At 41.6% G+C, this 23,711-nt stretch overlaps 1 protein-coding gene and 1 long non-coding RNA gene across 5 annotated transcripts in view; one reads left to right on the top strand and one right to left on the bottom strand.

The window, feature by feature from the left end:
* LOC147918148 (uncharacterized) overlaps positions 1 to 23,711 on the top strand; it is a 50,352-nt gene that overhangs the window by 5,490 nt on the left and 21,151 nt on the right. For 3 of the 4 annotated variants that reach the window (XR_015553903.1, XR_015553899.1, XR_015553886.1), the window contains exons 2-4: positions 11,484 to 11,631; positions 16,885 to 17,000; positions 21,187 to 21,449. This is a non-coding gene — a long non-coding RNA (uncharacterized LOC147918148). The remainder of the gene's footprint in view (positions 1 to 11,483; positions 11,632 to 16,884; positions 17,001 to 21,186; positions 21,450 to 23,711) is intronic. The other variant, XR_015553894.1, reaches the window with a different exon arrangement.
* SLC26A4 (solute carrier family 26 member 4) overlaps positions 21,444 to 23,711 on the bottom strand; it is a 46,152-nt gene continuing 43,884 nt past the window's right edge. The window contains exon 20 of the mRNA XM_004439284.3: positions 21,444 to 21,697. Within this exon, the coding sequence (XP_004439341.1) occupies positions 21,674 to 21,697 (24 nt within the window). The 3' untranslated portion in view covers positions 21,444 to 21,673. The remainder of the gene's footprint in view (positions 21,698 to 23,711) is intronic.

Consider the following 23,711-nt stretch of genomic DNA (forward strand, 5'->3'; position numbering starts at 1 on the left):
GGCCCATGTCTTCAAACATGAAGGAACTCGAGCAGCACAGCATGGCCGAGCTTTACTAGAGAGAAAAAAACTCTTATGTGTAAGTGAGTGTTTGAAATCCAGCTATTTAGGAGAGAAATTAAAATTTAAAACTAAGAGGGCCGGCACCGTGGCTTGGTGGTTGAGTGCGCGCGCTCCGATGCTGGTGGCCCGGGTTCGGATCCCGGCCGCGCACCGAGGCAACACTTCTCCGTCCATCCTGAGGCTGAGTCCCACATACAGCAACTAGAAGGATGTGCAGCTATGACATACAACTATCTACTGGGGCTTTGGGGGGAAAAAATAAATAAATAAAATCTTTAAAAAAAAAAAAATTTAAAACTAAGAAAGTGAAAAACTGTGGTGAATATTCAAGCGTTTGTTAGTGCTACTGTTCTAGTCACTTTGAATATATCAGTGAGCAAAGCAAATAACCCACCTTGCCTGTGTGAAACTTACATTCTAGTGAAATGTTGTTGTAGTTAGTAGATGTTAGTGCCATTGAGTTGATTCTGACTGCTAGCGACCCTGTGTAGAGCAAAGTGGAACCCTGCCCAGTGTTTTTGTGCCATCTTCTCACCTTCTGATGCTGTATCAGACAGTGCTCCACTGGTATTCATAGAGTTTTCATGGCCAATTTTTTTCGGAAGTGTGTACTCAGGTCCTTCTTCCTAGTCTGTCTTAGTCTGGAAGCTCCGCTGAAACCTGTCCACCAGGGGTGACCCTGCTGGTATTTGAAACACTGGTGGCAGAGCTTTCAGCATCACAGCAACACACAGCTGCCACAGTGTGACAACCAACAGACGGGTGTGGTTCCCTGACTGGGAAACAAACTCAGGCCACGGCAGTGAGAACGCCGGATCTTAACCACTAAACCACCAGGGCTGGGTAGTGAACTGTAGCTGGTTTAAATATATAACTTTACTAATACTAAGAAACTATGGAAATTATGGTTACAGAATACAATGTGAATGTTATAAACCTAAACAAAATAAATATGTAACTTAAAAATTATGAATAGAGAGGACAGAAAGCATGAGTACTAATTTTTCGTGAATCATCTACCTTTACTGTGTAAAATTGAACAGTAGTTAAAAATGTTAAGAATAACAACTCCAGCTTCTGGAAGGTTTTAATAATTTCTTAACCTAGAAAAAGCTTTTAGAAAGTAATACCCCTCATGTTAAAAAAATTTTCTACTTCATGTTCTTTTGTTGTATCAAATTCAAGTAAAATTAATGAAAATTATAATATTTTCATTAAAAATAGCATCAGGTATAATCAGGGTCTAACCAGAAACTGCTTGACGTATTTTCAGTGAGGGAATTTAATGCAGAGAATTGGTTATGCAGGTAATGGAAGAGCTAAGAAGCCAAATATGACAATGAGGTAACCCACTGATTAGTGTAAGAGCCAGAAGCCACTGAGCCCTTAGGCTGAAGGGACAAAGGGAGAAAGCAGTGTTACCTGAAACAGGGGACCAGAAAACAACTGCTGTGAAGAATATACGCCTGGCTTCTCCCTTTCTCGTGCCCCCCACTCTCCCATCAGTTTCCCACTAATTGACTCCAGCCAGATGTCAGCCGTCGCAGGAGCCAGGGAAATGCAGCCTGCGGGGATCAACCCTCCACAGTACTGACAGAGCAGAGACAGGCCAAGCAATGGGCACACAGGCCTTGCATTGAATATAGAGTGTTATTTTTATAGAAGTGGTGCTGCCTGTCTACCGGTATAGATGTATAGAGAGATAGCTGGACATGCTGTTCACCTGGTGTTAATAATAGTTATTTGTAAATAGACTGATTTCAAGTGATTCTTGCAAATTTATCTTTGTATTTTTCTGCATTGTTTGAGAATTTTTTTGGATTTTTAAATTTTTTCATCCACGTGTTTTGATGAGCTGTACCATTAATGAACATAAGTTTAAAGCTATGGTAAATTTAGGCAGAATTCTAGAATTATGAACATACAGTATTTTTCAGTATTATCACCATGTTACAACACTTTAACTTCAGCCATTGATAAGCTTTCTGATTCCATTCAGGTAAGTTTAAATTAAATCTGAAGCCAATTAATTATGCATTTGTATTTCTGTAACAGCCTTTCCCCCATTTCCTTGGTAAATATTTCTGTATAAATCTCTATGAGAAAATAAAGTCACAATGCCATTATCACATCTTAGTCTCTTTAAAAAGTCAATGTCATGGGGAAAAAAATGGTAAGAGGACTTTTCTAGATTAATAAGACTAAAGAGTTATAACAACTAAATGCAATGCTTGAAGCTTCATTGGATCCAAATTCAGGGTGAAACAGCTATAAAAGATATTGGGGAAATTTTAATATGGATTGGCTAGAAGATGATGTAAGGGAATTATTTTCTTATGTGTAATAATGGTATTTTAGTTAGGAGATGCATGCTGAATAGGAGTAGAATATCATGTCAGCAAGATACTTTGAACAAAAAATTTATAGCTAGATAGGCATATAGACTATATGTAAGACAAATATGGCAATTAGTGAATCTAGGTGGTGGTATACTATTGTCCCCTTCTTTCAACTTTTCTGCTCTTTAAGATACTATATAATTGGGCCAGCCCCGTGGCTTAGCGGTTAAGTGCGCACGCTCCGCTGCTGGCGGCCCGGGTTCGGATCCCGGGTGCGCACCGACGCACCGCTTCTCCGGCCATGCTGAGGCCATGTCCCACATACAGCAACTAGAAGGATGTGCAACTATGACATACAACTATCTACCGGGGCTTTGGGGGAAAAATAAATAAATAAAATTAAAAAAAAAAGATACTATATAATAAAGATTTGGAAAAAAAAAAAACTCTAGACAGACTCATTTGCAGTAATAAGTATAAACAAAAAAAATTAAGTGTTATAGACTGAATGTGTCCCCCCAAAATTCATGTGTTGAAGCTGTAACCCCCAATGTGATGGTATTTGGAGATGGGGCCTTTGGAAGGTAATTAGGATTGGATGAGGTCATGAATGTGGGGCCCTCCTGATGGGTTTAGTATCAGAAGAGACACCAGAGAACTGGTTCTCTCTCTCTTCACACACATACACCAAGGAAAGGCCATGTGAGTATACAGCAAGAAGGCAGCCAGGAAGAGAGCTCGCACCAGAACCCGACCACCCTGGCACCCAGATCTCGGACTTCCAGCTTCCAGAATTGTGAGGAAATAAATTTCTGTTGTTTAAGCCACCCAGTCTAGGGTGTTTTGCTGTGGCAGCCCAAGCTGACTAATACAGATTTTGATACTGAGAAGTAAGGTGCTGCTGTAACAAATAACTAAATATGTGGACGCAGCTTTGGAACTGGGTAGTGGGTAGAGAGTGGAAGAGTTTAGAGGTGTGTGCTAGACATATGGACATTAAGAGCAGTTCTGGTAAGGTTGCAGACAGAAATAAGGAACGTGTTATATTGGAGGAATGTGTTAACTGGAAGAAAGGCAGTCCTTATCATAAAGTTGCAAAGAGCTCGGCTGGATTGTGTTTTAGTGTTTTATGGAAGGTAGAACTTGCAAGTGGTGAAATTGGATATTTAGCTGAGGAGATTTCTAAGCAAACTGTTGAAGGAGCAACTTGGTGCCTCCTGACTGCTTTTAGTAAAATGTGAAGGAGAGAGATGAATTGAAGAATGAATTGTTAAGCAAAAAGGAACCAGAACTTGAAGATCTGGAAAAGTTGAAGCCTTTCCATATTGCGAAAAATGAGAAAGCTTGTTTTGAAGAGAACACTAAAGGTATGGCTGAACAACCATTTGATAAAGAGATCATGAGTGTGTGGACTTAATCGGCCATCTCAACAAAAGCCAGGCACAGAGATGGGATTATATCAGCAGAGACACTAGAGAAGGTAGGATGGAATGAAGGAAGGGTTTTGGACTCCTTGGATTTTTTTTTTTTTAATTTTATTTATTTATTTTTTTTCCTCCAAAGCCCCAGCAGATAGTTGTATGGTCATAGCTGCACATCCTTCTAGTTGCTGTATGTGGGATGCGGCCTCAGCATGGCCGGGGAAGCGGTGCGTCAGTGCGTGCCCGGGATCCAACCCGGGCCGCCAGCAGCGGAGCGTGCGCACTTAACCACTAAGCCACCGGGCGGCCCCTGGACTCCTTGGATTTTATAGGATGGGGCCATAGAGCTATTTGGCTGTGAGTGGGTGGACTATCCTTCAAGAAAAGGGAAGAAGGACCCCACAGGTAATCCAGGGATCATCAAGGCTGCCACTCCCACCACAGGCCCTGAGTACACAGGCAAGACTGGGTGGGGGTGGGGGGGAGGGCACGGGGTGGGGGTAAGGCTGCCTCTACCTTAGTTTCAAGGGGTGGGACCGCTGCTCAGCACAGCTGCAGGGACAGGGCCCTCACAGAGAGCCACATGGACAGGGCTGCCCCACTGAGCTGTGGCGGTGACACTGCCACCTCTGAGCTTGGAGGGCAGAGCATCGAACCAAAGGGAATTACTCTCCAGCCTTAAGATCTAATGGAGTTTGCCTAGCTAGATTTTGGACTTGCTTGGGACCCATCACCCCTTCCTTCTTTCCTGTTTCTTGCTTTTGGAATGTGAGTGCTATCCTATGCCTGTCCCACAATTGTATTTTGAAAGCACATAACTTACTTGGTGTCACAGGTTCACTGCTGGAGAGGAATTTTGCCTGGGGATGAATCCTATCTGGAGTCTGACCCATATCTGATTTAGATGATATTTAGATGAGACTTTGGACTTTAGACTTCAGAGTTGATGCTGGAATGAATTAAGACTTTTGGAATTGTTAGGATGGAATGAAAGTGATAAGGACATGAATTTCAGTGGGCCAGTGGCAGCATGTCATGGACTGCATATTTGTGTCCTCCCAAAATTCTTATATTGAAGTCCTAACCTCCACCGTGATGGTCTTTGGAGGTGGGGCCTTTGGAAGGTGATTAGGATTAGAAAAGGTCATGAGGGAAGGGCCCTCAGGATGGGATTAGTACCCTTATGAGAAGAGACACCAGAGAGCTTGCTGTCTCTCTTCCTGCACATGCACCCAGGAAAGGCCTCGTGAGCCAAGAGAGCTCTCTCCAGAACCTGGCCACCCTGGCACCCAGGTCTCAAACTTGTAGCTTCCAGAGCTGTGAGGAAATAGTTATTGTTTGAACCACCCAGTCTATTTTATTTTATTATGGCAGTCTGAGCTGACTAATACATCTGGGAATGACCTAATTTTCCTGAGTTACACAGAAAATCCTTGACAGCACCATGAAGATAGCTGTAAGGTCTACTGGACAGAGAAAAGATGGGCACTTGAGTGCATTGAACTTCTCACTGAAAGGCTAGAGAGTGATATACGCTTCCTGTGTCAAGAATAAAGACTCCAGGGGCCGGCCCCGTGGCGTAGGGGTTAAGTGCGCTCGCTCCGCTGCTGGCGGCCCAGGTTCAGATCCTGGAAACGCACTGATGTACAGCTTGTCAGGCCATGCTGTGGCGGCGTCCCATATAAAGTAGAGGAAGATAGGCACGGATGTTAGCTCAGGGCTGATCTTCCTCACAAAAAAAAAAAAAAAAAAGAAAAGAATAAAGACTCCAGATTGTTAGGATAGAGCTTTCTAGCTTGATGTGGGGGCAGGGAGAGTGTCAGCCTTCACCCCTTTAGCTATCCCATTTATTGTGAATATTTGCTTATCTCTTGCAACGAAAGACAATAAAAATGATGGCCTGGTCTACCTGCATCCTTGCCTAGGGCACCAGAGGAATTCAGAATGAATCTTGTCTGCCCGCTGTCCAGTGCAGGACCCTTAATGCCACAGGGGACAACCGAGCTGCTGCTTTGGAACCTGTTAGTACTTAAGACGTCTTCAGCCATCTCCCAGGTGCTAAACCACACCATCAGCATCCACTCACCTCCCAATATATAAACACATTGTACTGAATTCTTTCATTAATAGAAGTGACTCAGTGTTTTGGCATACTAGTTAAAGGCTTGGACTCTGGAATTTTAGCTCTGGCCTTTACTTCCTGAGTGGCCTTAGGCAACTCACTTAAGCTTTCCTTGTCTCATTCTACAAAATGGGGATGGTTATTTTCACCTCTTAGTGTTGTTTTGGAGATTAAATTAGCCAATGAATTTAAGTGGATTAGCATCACATCTAACACAATGCCTAACAAATAATAAGCACCTAACCATCGTTAGCCATCTTCATCTTCCTCACCACCTTTGCAGGTAGATAAAAATCCTAGACTCAAAGCTGTTTAGGAGGTGATGTCCACTAGGTGGCACCAGCTACAGGTAAATAAAATCTCCCAAATATATATCCCAAATCTCCAAAATGTATACACACACACACACACACACACACACACGCTGTATTTCATCTAAAGTTTGGAAGTCATGAAGAGAGAAATAAAACTGCAATGGTAATAAAGCAATGTACCTATATAGATATAAATATATTGTGGCCCCCAAACCAAGCATTTGATCCATAATTATTAGCTAAAGCATATCTAAAACAATTACAAGTCAAACATGTTCTGGTTTGACTCCCAGACCACGCGAGGTTCTGATGCAGGGGATAGGCAGAGAAACTTTGAGAAACCTATTCTGTGTCTGGTGTGGTGGTGTGATGCTAGGTCAGGTTTGGCTAACAACTGGGCTTTTGTTTTGCAGAACTCTGGTCCTCCAGCTTTTGTTTTGCTGAGCAGGGTGTGATTTGGAAAAGGACGCTGCTGGAGGCCAGAGATTTTTGTATGCTGTGGGAGGGAACTTTTGCGGGGAAGGACAAGGGACAGACAGCTGACATAGGGACAGAAACTTGGTTGGAAGTGCAGAAGAGTTAAAATAGGGTTTTTAGCAAGTTTATCTATTGATAAGCATCAACAGTGCTTTTGCAATTAGATATACTTTTCTGACAGCTGAGAAAATGATCTCAAGGCTGAGCAGGAATAGAATGGGCTGACATTTGAGTTACAACACTTTTTTTTCTTGTCATTCCTTTCTATTATTCCTAAGCCTTCAAATAAAATCTTGTTTAAAATATCTTAGTTATATTTTAGGGAATTAAGGGGGAGGTTTGTGTCCATCTTTGGGCTGAATTATTACACCAATTGGAACCGAGTTCCAGAAGTCAGGTGATCAAGTTTGTGAAATGTGAAAGCACTCGGTGGCAATGCTCTTTGATACTTAGAGAAATCAGATAAAAGCCTGGAAACCCTACAATTTCATAGGTTTTGTCGTTTGAGTATCAAAGAGCAGGGCGATCCCAGAAGATGGGCCATGGTATGGCACTAAACCAGCTGAAGATCTAGGGGCTGCAGGTGGATCCAGAATGGGGAGGGGTTGACAGACAAAGCGTAACAGGGCAAAAGTGAAGAGAAGATGTAAACAAATGAGCAACAGAATTAAATTGGTTAAGAGGAGAAACTGAGAAGAGCAGTTTGGGAAGTCAAGTTTCTGAGCTTTCTGTTTAGAAAGAAAATAGAGGCTGGTCGCAGGCCCACTCCTTCAGCTTCCAGACCCGCACCTCCAACCCGTCCTCACACCCTTTCTTTCCCAGAGGAAAGGGAATTCTTTGTCCTATCTCCGCTAAATCTCTTCTTCTCCACACACCATCAGTTATCAATTCCCTTTCATACCTCTTCAGTTCTTTCATTACTGGCTCTATTCTCTAGACATATAAAAAAACAAAGTCTTGGGCCAGCCCCGGTGGCCTAGTGGTTAAGTTCAGCATGTTCCGCTTCGGTGGCCCGGGTTCAGTTCCCAGACACAGACCTACAGCACTCGTCTGTCTGTGGCCATGCTGTGGTGGCGACTCACAAAAAATAGATGAAGATTGGCCACAGGTGTTAGCTCATGGCAAATCTTCCTCAGCAAAAAGAATAAATAGATAAAAAAAATAAAACGAAGTCTCTACCTTTTGGGTGGTGTGTCTATGTATGTTTGAATATTGATATATTTTTAAATATAACATTTCTACCTTTTAAAACAAAACAAAACAAAACTCTCTCCATTTTGCATCTTGTAATTACTGTCCTGTTTTTTCTTCCCTTTGCAACCAAGCTTCTAGAAAAAGCAGTCTCCCTGGCTCCACTTCCTCTCTTCCCTTTCTATGCCCTCCCTGCAATCTGGCCATTTTGCCAATACCCAAATGCAAATGCCCTCCGAGGTTACCAGTGAACTTCATGTCAAAATCAGTGGGTGGTCTTCAGCTCCAATCTAAGTCATCTGCAGCATTTGCAGCTGTTAGCGTTTATTCAGTAATTACCGAGCACCTGCTATGTGCCTGACGCTGTTCTAGGCACTGTGATGTATAGGTGAGGTCCTGCCTCAAGGGTGTAGCCAGGTTATAACATCAGAGTTATCTGGCCTGGGGCCGGGGCAAGGAGGGTGGCTAGCCCCACAACTTTGGTTGGTGGGACAGCAAGCACTTACAAAGGTGCCAGCGTGTGACTAACTTCTCGGCTTGTGTCGAAATCTGAATTTCAGACTGCTTGCTCAAGTGTTAGTTGCACCATATTATTAACAACTCTTCTATCAACATACTATCTTAAAATTGCTGAAAATGTGGTACTTTGGGAGAAAATGACCTCTCCTTATACTCCTCAACCCCCACCCCCTCCCCCAACTAGGCTCTCTTTATATCCTCTTGTAGCTTGCTTTCTAGGGGACGGGAACTCACAGTATACATGCAAACAATTAAACAGTAATTTCAGAGAATTGTAAATGCTGAGAAGGAAACAGAGCAGGGCAACGTGATATAAAGCACTGCTGTGGTCTGAATGTTTGTGTCCCCCAAAATTCATATGTTGAAATCCTAACCCTTTTGGGGGGTAATTAGGTCTGAGGGCGGAGCCCTTGTGAATAGGATCAGCGCCCTTATAAAAAAGGCCCCACAGAGCTCCCTTGTCCCTTCCACCATGTGAAGACACAATGAAAAGTCACCTTCTATGAGCCAGGAATTGGGCTCTCACCAGACACCAAATCTGCCAGAGCCATAATGTTTAACCTCCCAGCCTCCAGAACTGTGAGAAATAAGTGTTTGTTGTTTGTAAGCCACCAAGTGTATGGTATTTTTGTTATAGCAGCCTGAATGGACTCACACACGCTCCTATGGCAGTGGGATAGGGATGGAGAGCTGCTTCACATTGTATGGCCAAGGAAGGCCTCTCTGGGAAGATGACATTTAAGCTGAGGCTGAAAAGATGAAAAAGAGTTCATCTTTAGAAGAGCTTGGGGAAAAGCCTGCCAGGCATAGGGAAGAGTAAGTGCAAAGGCACTGAGGAACTTGGAATGCTGGAGGAGCTGAAGGGAGCCCCGTGTGCCTAGAGCTTGGTGATCCGATAGTGGTTAGAAAGGAGGATGGAAGAGGTGAGCTTTGTTTTATGAGATGGCCACTAGAGCATGTTGAAATGCTGATAGATATGATTCAGTAGAGAGAGAGGAATTGAGATGCAGCAGGGGTGGGAGGGATTTCCTTTGATAAGAGCAGAAACACACACACCTTTTAAAGCTCTTTTCCCTTGGTTTTAACAATGTCACTCTTGATTCTCCCCCTTCCTCTCTGATTGTTCCTTCTCCATCTTTTTTCAGACCCCTCTTTAATTTTGGTTGTCAGCAGGATTCTGTCCACAACTGTCTTCTAATTATCCCCTCTCCATCTTCCCTAGACAGTCTTATCCCCAGCCACACCAGCCTAGACACTCTCTTGGACTTCACACTGTCCTATCCAACGGGAGATATATATTTTTTAATCTCCCAACTTCTATCTCCAGCCCACAGCTGTCCCCTGATGTTCTGGCTTAGCTGCTTATTTGCCACCTCCATTTGGATAGAGGCATCTTGAATTTAATGTGTCCAACATCGGGGCCGGCCCCGTGGCTTGGTGGTTAAGTGCGCGCGCTGCAATGCTGGTGGCCCGGGTTCGGATCCCGGGTGTGCATCGAGGCACCACTTCTCCGTCCATCCTGAGGCCGAGTCCCACATACAGCAACTAGAAGGATGTGCAGCTATGACATACAACTATCCACTGGGGCTTTGGGGGGAAAAAATAAAAAAATAAATAAAATCTTTAAAAAAAAAAAAAAATGTGTCCAAGATCGGGATTCTTGAGTCCCACACACACACGCAGGTGCGTGCAAAACACAAGACTAAACTGGAAGAGGGTGTTGCTCATCGATGGCCGAAGTTCTGTTACTGGACACAAACACAGGTTCTTTACCCACCACACAAGAGGGGCCAAATAAAAACTGGAACGCCAGGCTTATGGCAAGGAAAGGGTTTTTATTTGGGGTGACGTCAGCTGGGAGACAAGAGTGAGCCCTCAGATTCGTCCCATCTCCCCGAAAGATGGGAGGCAAGGGGTTTTAAAGGTTGTGAGGAATGCGGCTGCTTGTAGGAAGGTAGAGCCTGTGGCCTTGCTGGTTGGCACTTTCCCACCAGCCTGTGTTTGGCCTTGTGAGGCTGCTTGCAGGGAGGAGGATGGTGAGATAAGGGAATCCGCAGGTGGATGTCACTGGTTGTCTGCCTCCATGGTGGAGGGTGGATTCTGGTGCCAGGAAGCCAAGGAGTTGGGGTCTGGGAAGCTTCAGCTTCTTGATATCTCTGGATCTCAGTTTCCCTGTAATAAAACTTCAGGGGCCGGTCCAGTGGTGTAGTGGTTAAATTCGTGCACTCCACTTTGGCAGCCGGGGTTTGCAGGTTCAGATCCCGGGCATAGACCTACGCACCACTTATCATGCCATGCTGTGGCAGGTGTCCCACATATAAAGTAGAGGAAGATGGGCACGGATGTTAGCCCAGGGCCAATCTTCCTCAGCAAAAAGAGGAGGATTGGCAACAGAGGTTACCTCAGGGCTAATCTTCCTCACCAAAAAAAAAAAAAAAGAAGAAGAAGAAGATTTGCAACAGATATTAGCTCAGGGCCAATCTTCCTCATGAAAAAAACAAACAAACTTCAGAGGACCTGTAACTAACCAAAAGGTTAGCATGAGGCCACCTAGGCTCTAATAATTTGTAACTTCTATTTGCCTTGTGAAGTTCAGGGATACAAAGGTTTAAAAAACCAATATTTACATATGAATGTAACTTAGAGAAGCTGGGAAAGGGGATGAGTGCTTTTGGTTTTAACCCCACATATGCTGGGTTTACTGTAGGGGAACTGATACCAGGGCCGGCATCAGTTCTACCTCTCTTCATAACCTCCACCCGGTTCTTTGATACAGACTTTTGAAGTTTTTTCATTTTTACCTAAAGTATCATAGTAGACGTTACTAGAGCTCACCAGTATTTTTAGCTCTCCTTCCTTTCCTAGATGTTTGAGAGGATGGTATCTATCCACCCCCTTGAATTTAGACTTGGCCGTGGCACTTAGTTTGGCCATTGAAATGTGAGTGAAAATTACACGTATTGCTTCTGAGCAGAAATATTTAAGAGCAGGTACACGGTTCTCCTTGCTGTCTTTTTTTCCCTTTCTTTGTTCCAAGGTTATTATTTGTTGAGCTGTAGATGCCTAAGATCAAAGCAGCCTGGAATGCTGAGTCATCCCGTGGAGGAAAATTGCCCAGAGAGTCATTTGGACCTGTAGCAAACTTTGAGCAAGAAGAAACACAAAAAAGAAAAAACCTTCGTCATGTAAGTCAAAGGTTTTTTGCTTTTTTTTAGTTCTGAGCTGTGTGAACATGGTTAGCTCTGAGGTGTGAACACGTGTGTGTATTTTAGATTACTGCAGTATAATCAAACCTATCCTGACGGATGAGTGCTGTGCAAATGCATATTCAAGACAAATCTCTTCCAGCCCCCAGTTCTGGCCACCCCTAAGCCTCTCCTAAATAGAGACTCTGGAGCTGCCAATACCCCCAAACTGACCCTCTTCAACTCTACCCAATTTCACTTATCATCACCGTCCACTTAGTTGCTCAATCCTGAATCCAAGAACAGGGATCATCTTAATTTCTCCCTCTTCCTCACTCCCACAGTCTGATCACTAGGTTTTCCTAAGTGTGTCTCAAATTTGTCTTGGACGTCTGCAATAGCCTTCTTCCTGTTCCTGCTTCCAGTCTTAGAATATATATACCTCAAAATCAGAAGTTAATACAAGATCTCCAGTAAAACTTCTGCCCCCGGCCCTGTTCCCCAGCCACCCAGTTCCTCTTCCTGGAGGCAACCTCAATATCCAGGTCCCTGTGTCTCCCTTGAGAGATGCTCTCTGCACATAGAAACAATAAGTCTATGTATCTCTCAGAGTCACCTTTCAAAAACACAAAACTGGCCGTATTTTTCCCAGTTTAAAGCCCATCAGTGCCTTCCAGTTACAAACTCTTGAATGTTTAGGACCCTGCATTGGCAACCTCCTCAGTTCTGCTGATCGTGTTTCAGTTCCAGACACCCCGCTTCTCAGTGGAGATCTTTCCTTCCTTAGGGCTTTCCCCTATGCTGTTCCCTCTGCTTGGACAATGTCCCCCCAGATCTATGCATGCTAAATCCTTCCTTAAATATTCCCTCTTTAGAGAGCCTACAGCCTTCCCACCCCTGTTATTCTGTGTGACAGAAGGCCCTCCGTTTGTTGCCTTCAAGCCTCTACCACAAGTAGTCATCATGTATTGATTGGGATGTTTACTTGTTTACTGACCGTCTCTCACATTAGACTGTAAGTTCCATGAGAATGGAGACTGTGTCTGTTTTGTTTACCACTCACTGTGTACCCAGCCTCTAGTTCTGTGCCCATCACAAAATAGGTGCACAGTAAACACTTGATGAATGAATGAATGAATAAGGAACTAATGGAAAAACTAGTGCCCTGGGGGAAAAAAAGGCAGATGAAACTAAAAAGGGGAACTAGCCTCAACTTTAGAAGCAGGCAAATTTGGCTTCCATATTCTTTCTCCTCGTGTATAGATTTTTATCCAGAGCTTCCTCACACTGTGTCTCTGGTCAGGCCAACCTGACCAGATGAGCTGAGGAAAGAGAAGAATGACATCATTCCCAAAGGTTTAGGGTCTGGAATTCTTTGGGAGGAAGTCGCAGCAAGCACAGAGTGCTCGTTTGTGAAACCTTGTATTTTGTCAGACATTTAATAACTGGTTTAAACAGAAATACTAAGCATCACTTCTTCCTTTGTTTTAGGGACCAAACGTTCTTTTTTTTCCTTTGACAAGCAAGTAAAACCAAAAAAGATAGTGACTCCCACCTAGAAACAGCAACATGTTTATAAGGAAATATTAACTCCACAATCTCAAGTCAGTATCTACTTCTGCCTTAAATGTTTTAATATAGCACGTATTTCCCTAATCATCAGAGTAATGCCTTATATCATTATAGATAAAAGAATACTAAAATTGTCTTAAAAGGATAAACTAGGGAAATAAAAATCACATCCATGGAACAAGCTTTTTGTTTCTATATAACAAAAGCTAATATGTCTGCTTTCATCTGTTACTCTCTCCTTGGAAACTAAACAACAAAAGCTTCATTCATCTCTACTTTAATTTCACTGTCTGAAATTATTTCTAGGTATTCAGGTCAGCTGATTGGATTAGCTAGGTAATGTAACCCAGCCATTTTGCCTTTATCCCTTAACCAGAGTAGAGGATCAAATCCAAGCTCCTTAATGTGGTACACAAGGCCCCTCATACTCTGGCCCCAGTCCACCTCCCAGCCTCATTTCTCACCACTTCCTTCTCTCACTCCCTGAGTTAGAAGCTTACTGGGGAATAGTCATGGGCACACAAGTGTGTTCTAATGGGCCAGACCTCTCCTATTCACCTGAACACTTCTGTGCCAGGGTATCGAGTCTGCCCAGGCCTCCTTTTTATATATGGCATAGGCTTGGGGCAATGGGTTAAAGGATCCTGATGTGCTAGATTCACCACCAGTTGAGGAGCTAGGGAGTGAATTCACCTGAAAGGGGTAGGGTTGACTACTTCGATCAACACACAGAGGTCAGAATCCATCCTCAAGTGTGTGGCAATGCCACCTAGTACACAGGTGCCTTGAAGAGAGCTGCAATGAACTGAATGTGTCCCCTCCAAATGCATATGTTGAGACCATAATCCCAAAGTGATGATATTTGGAGATGAGGCCTTTTGGAGGTAATTAGGTCAGGAGAGTGGAGCCCTCACAATGGAATTAGTGCCCTTACAAGAAGAGGCCAGAGAGCTAGGTATGTGAGGACCCAGCAAGAAGACAACCCTCTGTAAACCAGGAATAGGGCCCTCACCAAGAACGCAACCACACTGGCACCCTGATCTCAGTCTTCCAGCCTCCAGAACTGGGAGAAATCGATGTTTATTGTTTAAGCCACCCAGTCTATGGTAATTTGTTATAGCAGCCTGAACTGACCAAGACAAGAGCCGTTCCTGGTCTCCGTCCTGAAGAATCCCCACCAGCTTGCAGCACTGGTTCGTCAAGGACTTGTACTATGCTTTTACATTTCAAGGGTGACCTTTAGAGGCTCCTCCTGGCCTAGGGCTCCTCCATGACTGGGATAGTAATGAGTAAAAATCGAAAAATGTGCAAACAAATTCTAAAATAGAGCATTAGGTGGTCAGCTTATCCTGGCTGTAGGAAGTGTGATATCGGAGGATCAGAGGTGCTGCTCTGAACAGGGACTCAGAGTGTCCTCGTTCAGCCGTAAGTCTGGGCATGGTGTGATATGGAGAGCTGTATCTGCACTTGGAGTGCTATTTACTTAGTATATTTTTTCCAGGTTTATTGAGAAATAATTGACATAGATCACTGTATATGTTTAAGGCATACAGCATGATGGTTTAATTTACATATATTGTGAAATGATTACCAGAATAGGTTCAGCTAACATCCGTTTTCTTGTATAGATACAATAAAAAGAAAAGAAAGAAGAAGAAAGGGAAAAAAACTGCTTTTTAAAAGGGCCCTTAACTGTGCTGATGGTACAGTTAAGCATCTTGATTGTGGTGGGGTTTACATGAAGCTGTACTTGGGATGAAATTGCCTAGAGCTACACACACGCACACACACACAAAGGAGTGTATGTATAACTGGGGAAATGTGAATTAGCTCTATAGTTTGTACCAATGCCAGTTTCCTGGGTTTTATATTGTACTGTAGTTATGCCAGATGTTAACATTGGGGGAGGCAGGTGAAGGGTGCATGGCAACCTCACCATACATTTCTTTGAAAATTCCTGTGAATCTATAATTACTTCAAAATAAAAAGTTTTTTTAAGTGGGGGGTGGGGGTTCAGAATACTGGAGTACTTGATCTAAAACAGTGCATCGGGGATGACCTTTGAGCTAGAAGATCCTATGCAAAAACAGTTCCTGTGTGTCCAGGCCCAAAGACGTTCTTGAAGAAAAGGATGGAGTGGGCTACCTCAGTCAGCAGATTCAAAATGGGTATAGAGTCTAGGAGGGCTTTCACCTCCCTGAAGCTCTATGAGCATCCAAGTGAATGCCCAGCCCCTTTTCTGGAGACCGTAGGGAGAATAGGCAGACAGGTGGATTGTGGTAGACGGTAGGAATAGGCCTGAGTGCCCAGGACACTCTGAATGTCTTGTATACATTCAGAGTACACAATGGCAGATGACTGCCATTCTCAAGCGACGTTGGCCTTATTCAGCATCGCTGTAGCGGAATTCAGTCGTCCAACAATGTTTATTAAGCACCTACAGTGTGCCTGGCACACTTCACTCTTCGAGTGCTTGGGCTATGTCCAGGAATAGAATAAAAAAAAAAAGAACTGTGCCCTGGTAGAGCTTATGTTCCAGCATAGGGGAGGAGCAGGGAGAGAAGATAAACAGTAGTAAGTGAATTACAGAGCATACTAGAAGGTGATAACTATGAAGGGGGAGAAAATAGAGCCAGGTAGGGGGACCAAGAATTCAGGAGAGAGTGTGGCGTGTGGAAGGAGAGGGCTGCTAAATTCTCTGAGTTCTTAAATGATATGATATGAAATCAATCCTCTATTTGAATTCTCTTTTCCCACTACCAAATTCTCTCCTTCGTCATTCCTTTCTACTTCTTCCTGACTTCTCTCTTCTTCTCTGCACATTCATTTTAGCCTACCTTTTTTCTCTTTCTTCAGTTAATTTCTCTTCTCACTTCTCTCCCTTCCTTAATACCATTTTCTTCATCAGTGGGTTTTCACCTTTTTCTCTTTCTCCTTCCCCCCTTTGACCCTCCTTTCCTTCTCTCCTCATTATTTTTATTTTTTTCGCTCTCCCATTCTTTCTAGCTGTTTGTCATTATATGGCTTTTTTATGGAACTGAAGTTCATATGCTTAAAGTTCATGTGGCTTTTTTCCATTGTTCTATTGTTTGCATGATAAATGTTTTCTTTTCTAAATGAAACCAAACTTTCTTCAGCAACCCAGCCTGATGCAAATGGAGAAAAGCCCTAATTTATTGACTCTCATCTCATCTATTCACATAGCTCTAAGCCCCAGATAGAGGATCCCTCAAATATTTCTAGAAGTTCCAAAGAGTGCCTCACATGATTTCATGAACAAGTCAATTCTACCAAGGACTGTTCTCCTCCATGCACTCTTATAGGGCACCATCATTAAGACCCGAGGTGTCTCCAGAGCTATAGATGGGCCTGAGACCAGGGCAGAGGGCCTTCTTCTACCTTTGGAGTTATATTGTTTTAGTGGTCACCAAGAGCGTTGCATGTGCCCCACCCTTTTATAGAGATCTCAGTAAAGCTGCTCTTTTAGATTATAGTTTTTCAGCTTCTTTTCTTCCTAGGACCCAAACATGAGTTCATGAATCTGGCTGTGGAACATCTGCCAGAGGGACACGCACTGTATCACCCCCAATCGCCACTGTCCACCAACAACTAAGCCTTGTTACTGGGTCAGCTCTTTAAGCCTGCTCCTTCTTGCTTTAGAATGAACTCTCTCTCTCCCAGGAGGCTCCTCAGTCATTAAACAGACTTCTGTTTAGCCTGGCCCATCAGTGCCAGTGCCTGGACACATCTCAATGCCAAATAGACACAACTTGACCTCAACCCAGGAGGCCCACCATGTAAGTTTATGCAGCAGATAAGTTGAAATTTATATTTCTAACATAAAACAAACACAAAACTCAAGTTTCTTTTGCATTTGGTATCATTTAATAAAACATAACCATGATTAATTTTCAACATATATTATTTCATTTAATGTAAAGTATTGTTTAATTTTTTGAGGGTCAGTGGCCTCTGATGAAAATTTTTGCTAATTCTAGAAAATATATTAAGAATAATAATGGTTAGAAATTGATAGGCTAGGGCCGGCCCGGTGGCTTAGCGGTTAAGTGCACGCACTCCGCTGCTGGCGGCCCGGGTTCGGATCCCGGGCGTGCACCGACGCACCGCTTCTCTGGCCATGCTGAGGCCGTGTCCCACATACAGCAACTAGAAGGATGTGCAGCTATGACATACAACTATCCGCTGGGGCTTTGGGGGAAAAAATAAATAAATAAAATCTTAAAAAAAAAAAAAAAAAAAGAAATTGATAGGCTATTCTGAAATGCATATGGAAGTGCAGAGGGCTAATCATAAATATAGTAGGAAAAGAATAAACTGGAAAAATTACACATCCAGATATCTAGAGCTACTAAAAACCTATAGTAAATTAAGACAATAAAGTATTGGTACAAGGACAGAAGAATAGACCCAATGGAACAGAGAAGTGAGTCCAGAAACAGACACAAACGTAAACAGTCAGCTGATTTATGATAAAGGTGACATTGCATTGAAGAAGAGGGAAGGATGGTGTTTATATTGCAAGGTGCGGGTCAATGGGAATATCCATTTGAGAACAAAAGAAAATGCTTCTTCACTCCTTGCCTCACACATTACACAAAAATTTACTCCAGATATATTGTATATCTAAATGTGAGAGGTAAAACAAAGTTTTTAGAAGAAAACATAGGAAAATATCTTCTTTATCTTAGGGAGGCAGAGATTTCTTAAACTAAATACCAAAAAAAAAAAAAGCTAAGAAAAAAAGGATAAATTGGACTACATTAAAATTAAGAACTTCTGTTCACCAAAAGACACAATTAAGAGAGTGAAAAGGCAATCCACAGAATAGAATAAGATATTTACAATGCATATTTCCAACAAAAGATTTGTATCCTTACTATATAAACTCTTAAAGACCCTTAGAAAAAGACAGGTGACTGAAAAGAAAAATAGGCAAATGACTTGGGCAGATGATTCACAAAAGAGGATATTTAAATGACAATAAATATGTGAGAAGGTGCTCAACTTTAGTCATCAGTGAAATGCAAATTAAAACCACGGTGTAGGGGCCGGCCTGTGGCATAGCAGTTAAGTGCACACGCTCTGCTGCTGGCAGCCCAGGTTTGGATCCCGGGTGCGCACCGAGGCACCGCTTTTCAGGCCATGGTGTGGTGGCATCCCATATAAAGTGGAGGAAGATGGGCACAGATGTTAGCCCAGGGCCAGTCTTCCTCAGCAAAAAAAGAGGTGGATTGGCATGGATTTTAGCTCAGGGCTGATCTTCCCTGTCCCCCCAAAAAAAAACCACGTGTGCTATACACACCCACAAGAACGGCTCAAATGAAAAAGACACACAAACTATGTGTTGGCAAAAATGTGTAGCAAGTGGAACTCTAACACATCTGATAGTAGTATAAATTGGTGCAATGGCTTTGGAAAACAGTCTGCTGTAGATACTAGGTACCTACAGAAGCAGACCATACATATATGACCCAGCAATTCCACTCCCAGGTATATACTTCACAGAATTGTGTGCACATATTCACCAAAAAAATGAACAAGAATTCATAGCACGACTATTTATGAAAGCAAAAAACTGGAAACAACAAGTGTCCACAAAGAGTAGGATGGATAAATAAGTGATGGTAAATTCAGACAATGGAATACTATACAGCAGTGAAAATTAATAAATGATTGCTATATGTAATAGCATGGATGAATCTCACAATTGTAATGTTGAATGAAACAAGACAGACACTAAAGAGAAGGGGAAAAAAAAAGAAATAATCTTGTTTGATTCCATTCATCTGAAGTTCAAAAAACAAGTATTAAAAGTCAAGACAGTAATTACGCCTTGGGGCAATTACTGGGAGGGAGCATGAGAGGGTTTCTGGGGTACTGGGTATGTTTCGCTTATTCATCTGGGTGCTGGCTACACTGATGTGCTTGTTTTGTGAAAATTCTGCAAGCAGTACACTATGCTTTGTATCCTCTTGATATGTATGTTGTACCAGCATGAAAAGTCTGCTTAAAATAATGAAAATCATTGTACAAAATGAGCTGGAAATATTTGGGTAAGAATTACAAGGTTTAACTGAGTAACATTGTGAGTTTGTGAGTAACATAGTTTATTGCATTATCAGTTCTTTGCACACAAATAAATGGAATGGAGCCGGAAAGGATATGTCAAAATGATGACTGATAAGAGTAATGGCAAACCTAAAATGTAGCATTTTTTATTATATTTAATAGTGTGTTCAGAAAGGACACGAGAGTAGTTTAAAGGGCAACTTTAATAAAAAATATGTGCAAATATTTCCAAATGTACACGATTTGATTTTTTCACTTGTTATTGAAATTCATATACAACACTAGAATCTTATAGGTTAAAAACATAACAAAAGACAACTTTAATTTCAAGTAAAATTTCCTTTGACACTACAGAATTAAAAGTGTGCTTAACTATTCACAACATGCACGTACCTAGAGTGTGTTTGGGAAACGACTCAAATAGACTGAGCCCTTAAATAGTTACAAATGGAGCCAAGATGTTACAAACTCGAGCCTTATTGTAAAATGCAACTTTGGTGTTTCCTTCAACTAATAAAAGAAAATGAGCAGTGTGTGCATATTTCCTCTATTGAACAGAGGTATTCATCCATTTTCTGCAAGACTATTATATTCACTCTTTAGAGATATGATTTGTTGTCATTAGAGGCAGGTATTACTGTAAAAATGGGATGACATTATAATACGGTTAGCTGTACTCAACATGGGGAGAAATCTAAGTCCAGTAAAGACAGTATAACCCGAGAGCATGAAGGAATGTTGTAACATCACAGTCCATTACAACTTGCTCAAATTTGACTATGCAGAATAGGGGGAAGGGGAGATGATGATGATGCTTTAAGTTAACCAATTTGATATGATCACTGATGATATTCCTTCAGAAATAGAATATTTCTTCAGAAATACCTTGTTTCTGATTGTATCTAAGAAGAAAAACAGATAAGACATGCTGCCTGGGTAGCCAAACACATTTGGGAATTTCACACATCCATGCCAAAGGGACAATATAATTCTCAACCAAGCAAGACATTGGCTCAACTGGGGACCTGAGCAATTATTTTTCTCTAGAAATGAAGTATAATTTCATTCACTCAAGCATGAAATATATGGGAATAGTCCACAGGACCAAAGCCTATATATTATATATAACACCTAGAATATCGTTGGCACTCAGAAAAGATTAAGTAAAAATAAAAGATATAATATTTTCTAGCTTAAAATATGGATTTTTTTAAAACCTATATATTTTCAATGTGTATATTCCAAACTAATCTTTTTCTTTTGATATTGAGTTCATTTAGAAGGTTTTTGTCTTTAAAAACTCATTTTAAACACAGATTTATAAACAGGCTGTTCACTTTTTACATTTTTTTTGAAAGGTGGTCAGAATTCAGTTAAGGATCACTTACTTTACATACTGCTAAAATTTTAGAGGAAAATATAAACTCCTTTTAATCACCATGATCTTATAAACATATCAAATTAATTTTTGTTCAAAATAACACAATATTTGTGTTAGATTTTAAATAGACCATACTTAAATATATCTCCACACAGTGATCATTGCTATAAACAAAGATAAATTAAAACTGCATTTTTAAGCTAGAGATAGTCTGTCATATATTTTATTTGATCTTAATTGTGATCCATGATTATCTCATTGAAAAATGATTTCTATAAGCCACGATAATCTTCTTATTGCTTCACTTCTCTGAATCAATGTTTCTAAAATATATCTACCCAGTTCTGAAGCTTTTAAGTGAACCATTTTTTTAATTCTGCATTCTGGTTACATATAATACCATTTATTATTAAGTACTAACTAAATTTGCATTTTAAAAGCTTTTTTGATGTATTTACCAAAAGTGATTTTTGAAGGCTTTATTGATAAATGCATTAACAATTATATTTCAGCATTAACTCAGCGTGACCTTACACTGTGATCAGTGCGGCTCCTGGGTATCAAGGCCAGTCAGAAATGGATTTTTCTTTATGATAAGCATTCCTGACTCACCTGCTCACAGAGGCTGTTGGATGACACTTACCCCGACTGAACAGAGGGACCAGTGCCCACGTGAGCATTGTTAGCAAATCTGTCATAGAGGAACAGCAGCATAACATCAGCAGATCCTGGACATTGCTGGATAATTCTCCTCATCATTTTGCACATCTTAGAGGTGAGCTATTTATTTTAAAATAAAGCCTAAAAACAGTCTTAGTGCTTCTCTTTCAATGGCTAAGAGATTTTAAAAAATTAAAGATTTTTAAAAATCTAATAGAAAAAGAATGAGTGTTTCAAGTCCAAAGAAATTGTCAATGCAGAAAATATTTGCATAGAATTCCATTGGTGGGTAAATTTTGCTTTTCAGTCCTTGCTTGTAGTGATCTCCTGAGCCCACTTTCAGGAAGCAAGTCTACGCATAGCCTGTGGGAGCAAAGGGGAAACAAAGTGTTGGTACAACTGAATTCTCCTTAAGTCTACATTAGCTTTCTTACAAATATGTTTTGATAGTGTTGGGTGCTTACATTTACTCATCTTAGGTGTATATCATCACAATAAAATTAGGGGGAAAGCTTAATTTTGTACCTCATCATACTTCAGTTGGATTTATTTAAAAGCAATAATTACTATTTATTGAGCACTTACTATGTATAAGACTCTATTCTTAGTACTTTACATGCATCCTTTAATTTTCACAATTTTGTGAAATATCATTAGTTCTATTTTACATGAAGAAACTAAAATGAAGACAGGGTAAGTAACTAGCCCTGGACTACGCAGCCAGTAAGTAGGAGAATCAGGGCTAGCACTCAAGTCTGTCTGGTTCTAAAGCCTATACCCTTAAAACCACTCTGCTATACTGCTTTCCCTATCTACAGAAACCCTACCTGAAGGGTCCTGTTAAGTGGCAGCCGAAAATACTTCTATAATGTGGCAACTTCTTAAATTCTAATTTTGAAATGTAAGTTTTTACTCAACTAATTCAGCCCTAAAACCATAGTCATAAACTACGAAAGCTGGAAAGACTTCACACCTCAGTAACAACGTTCCTGGGCTCACTGAGCTGGTGAGCTAAGATGCAGTACCTCTGATTTTCACTCTAGCATGTATTTTCTCCACAAAAATCTTCTCTGCTTGTCATCTTCACTGCCTTATTTTACCATAGGGGTTTGAATGTTATTCTTTTCAACACTTTTTTTTTTTTTTTTTTTTTGCTAAGGAAGATTTGCAGTGAGCTAACATCCTCTGCTAATCTTCCACTTTTTTTGCTTGAGGAAGATAAGCCCTGAGCTAACATCTGTGCCAGTCTTCCTCTATTTTGTATGTGGGTCACCGCCACAGCATGGCTGATAAGTGGTGTAGGTCTGCGACTGGGATCCAAAACCACGAACCCTGGCCCACAAAAGAGGAGTGTGCAGAATTTTAACCACTATACCACAGGGCCAGCTCCTCTTTTCAACATTTTTATCAGGACCTGGAATAAGGCAGAGAAGGCATGCTTATCAGATTTGCATATGACACCAGTGGGGGTGGATAGTTAATATGCTGGATGACAGATTCAGAATTCAAAACTATGTCAACAAACTGGAACCAACAAGACGTAACGTAGCAGAAATATGTGAAGTCCTGCATTAGGGTCAAAAACCAATTACAGGGCCGGCCCCGTGGCTTAGCAGTTAAGTGCGCACGCTCTGCTGCTGGCGGCCCAGGTTCGGATCCCAGGCACACACTGACACACCGCTTCTCTGGCCATGCTGAGGCCGCGTCCCACATACAGCAACTAGAAGGATGTGCAACTATGACGTACAGCTATCTACTGGGGCTTTGAGGGGAAAAACAAATAAATAAAAATCAAGCAAACAAAAAAAACGCATGGCAGGACTTTAAAAAATTACATAAGTATAAATGGGGAGCCCAGCTGAACCATAGTTTGTGCAAAAATGCCCAAGTCTTTAGTTGACTCCTGCTGCTGGCGGCCCAGGTTCGGATCCCAGGCACACACTGACACACCGCTTCTCTGGCCATGCTGAGGCCGCGTCCCACATACAGCAACTAGAAGGATGTGCAACTATGACGTACAGCTATCTACTGGGGCTTTGAGGGGAAAAACAAATAAATAAAAATCAAGCAAACAAAAAAAACGCATGGCAGGACTTTAAAAAATTACATAAGTATAAACGGGGAGCCCAGCTGAACCATAGTTTGTGCAAAAATGCCCAAGTCTTTAGTTGACTCCTGCTCAATAGAAGCAAAGATTTTGATGTAGCTATAATGAAAATAAACACATTTTTAAATTGCAGTAATAGAAATATCTCGATAAGATCAAGGTAGGTCATGGTTGCATAATTTCCATGCTGACCTGACCCCATCTGGAGTTTTGTGACCTCTTCTTGGTCAGAGAAGCATTGACAAGTTTTGTATCTATGAGCAACAGTAA

The sequence above is a fragment of the Ceratotherium simum genome, chromosome 1, assembly GCF_057802395.1.
Source record: "Ceratotherium simum simum isolate JZ-2026a chromosome 1, ASM5780239v1, whole genome shotgun sequence".
Taxonomy (NCBI): domain Eukaryota; kingdom Metazoa; phylum Chordata; class Mammalia; order Perissodactyla; family Rhinocerotidae; genus Ceratotherium; species Ceratotherium simum.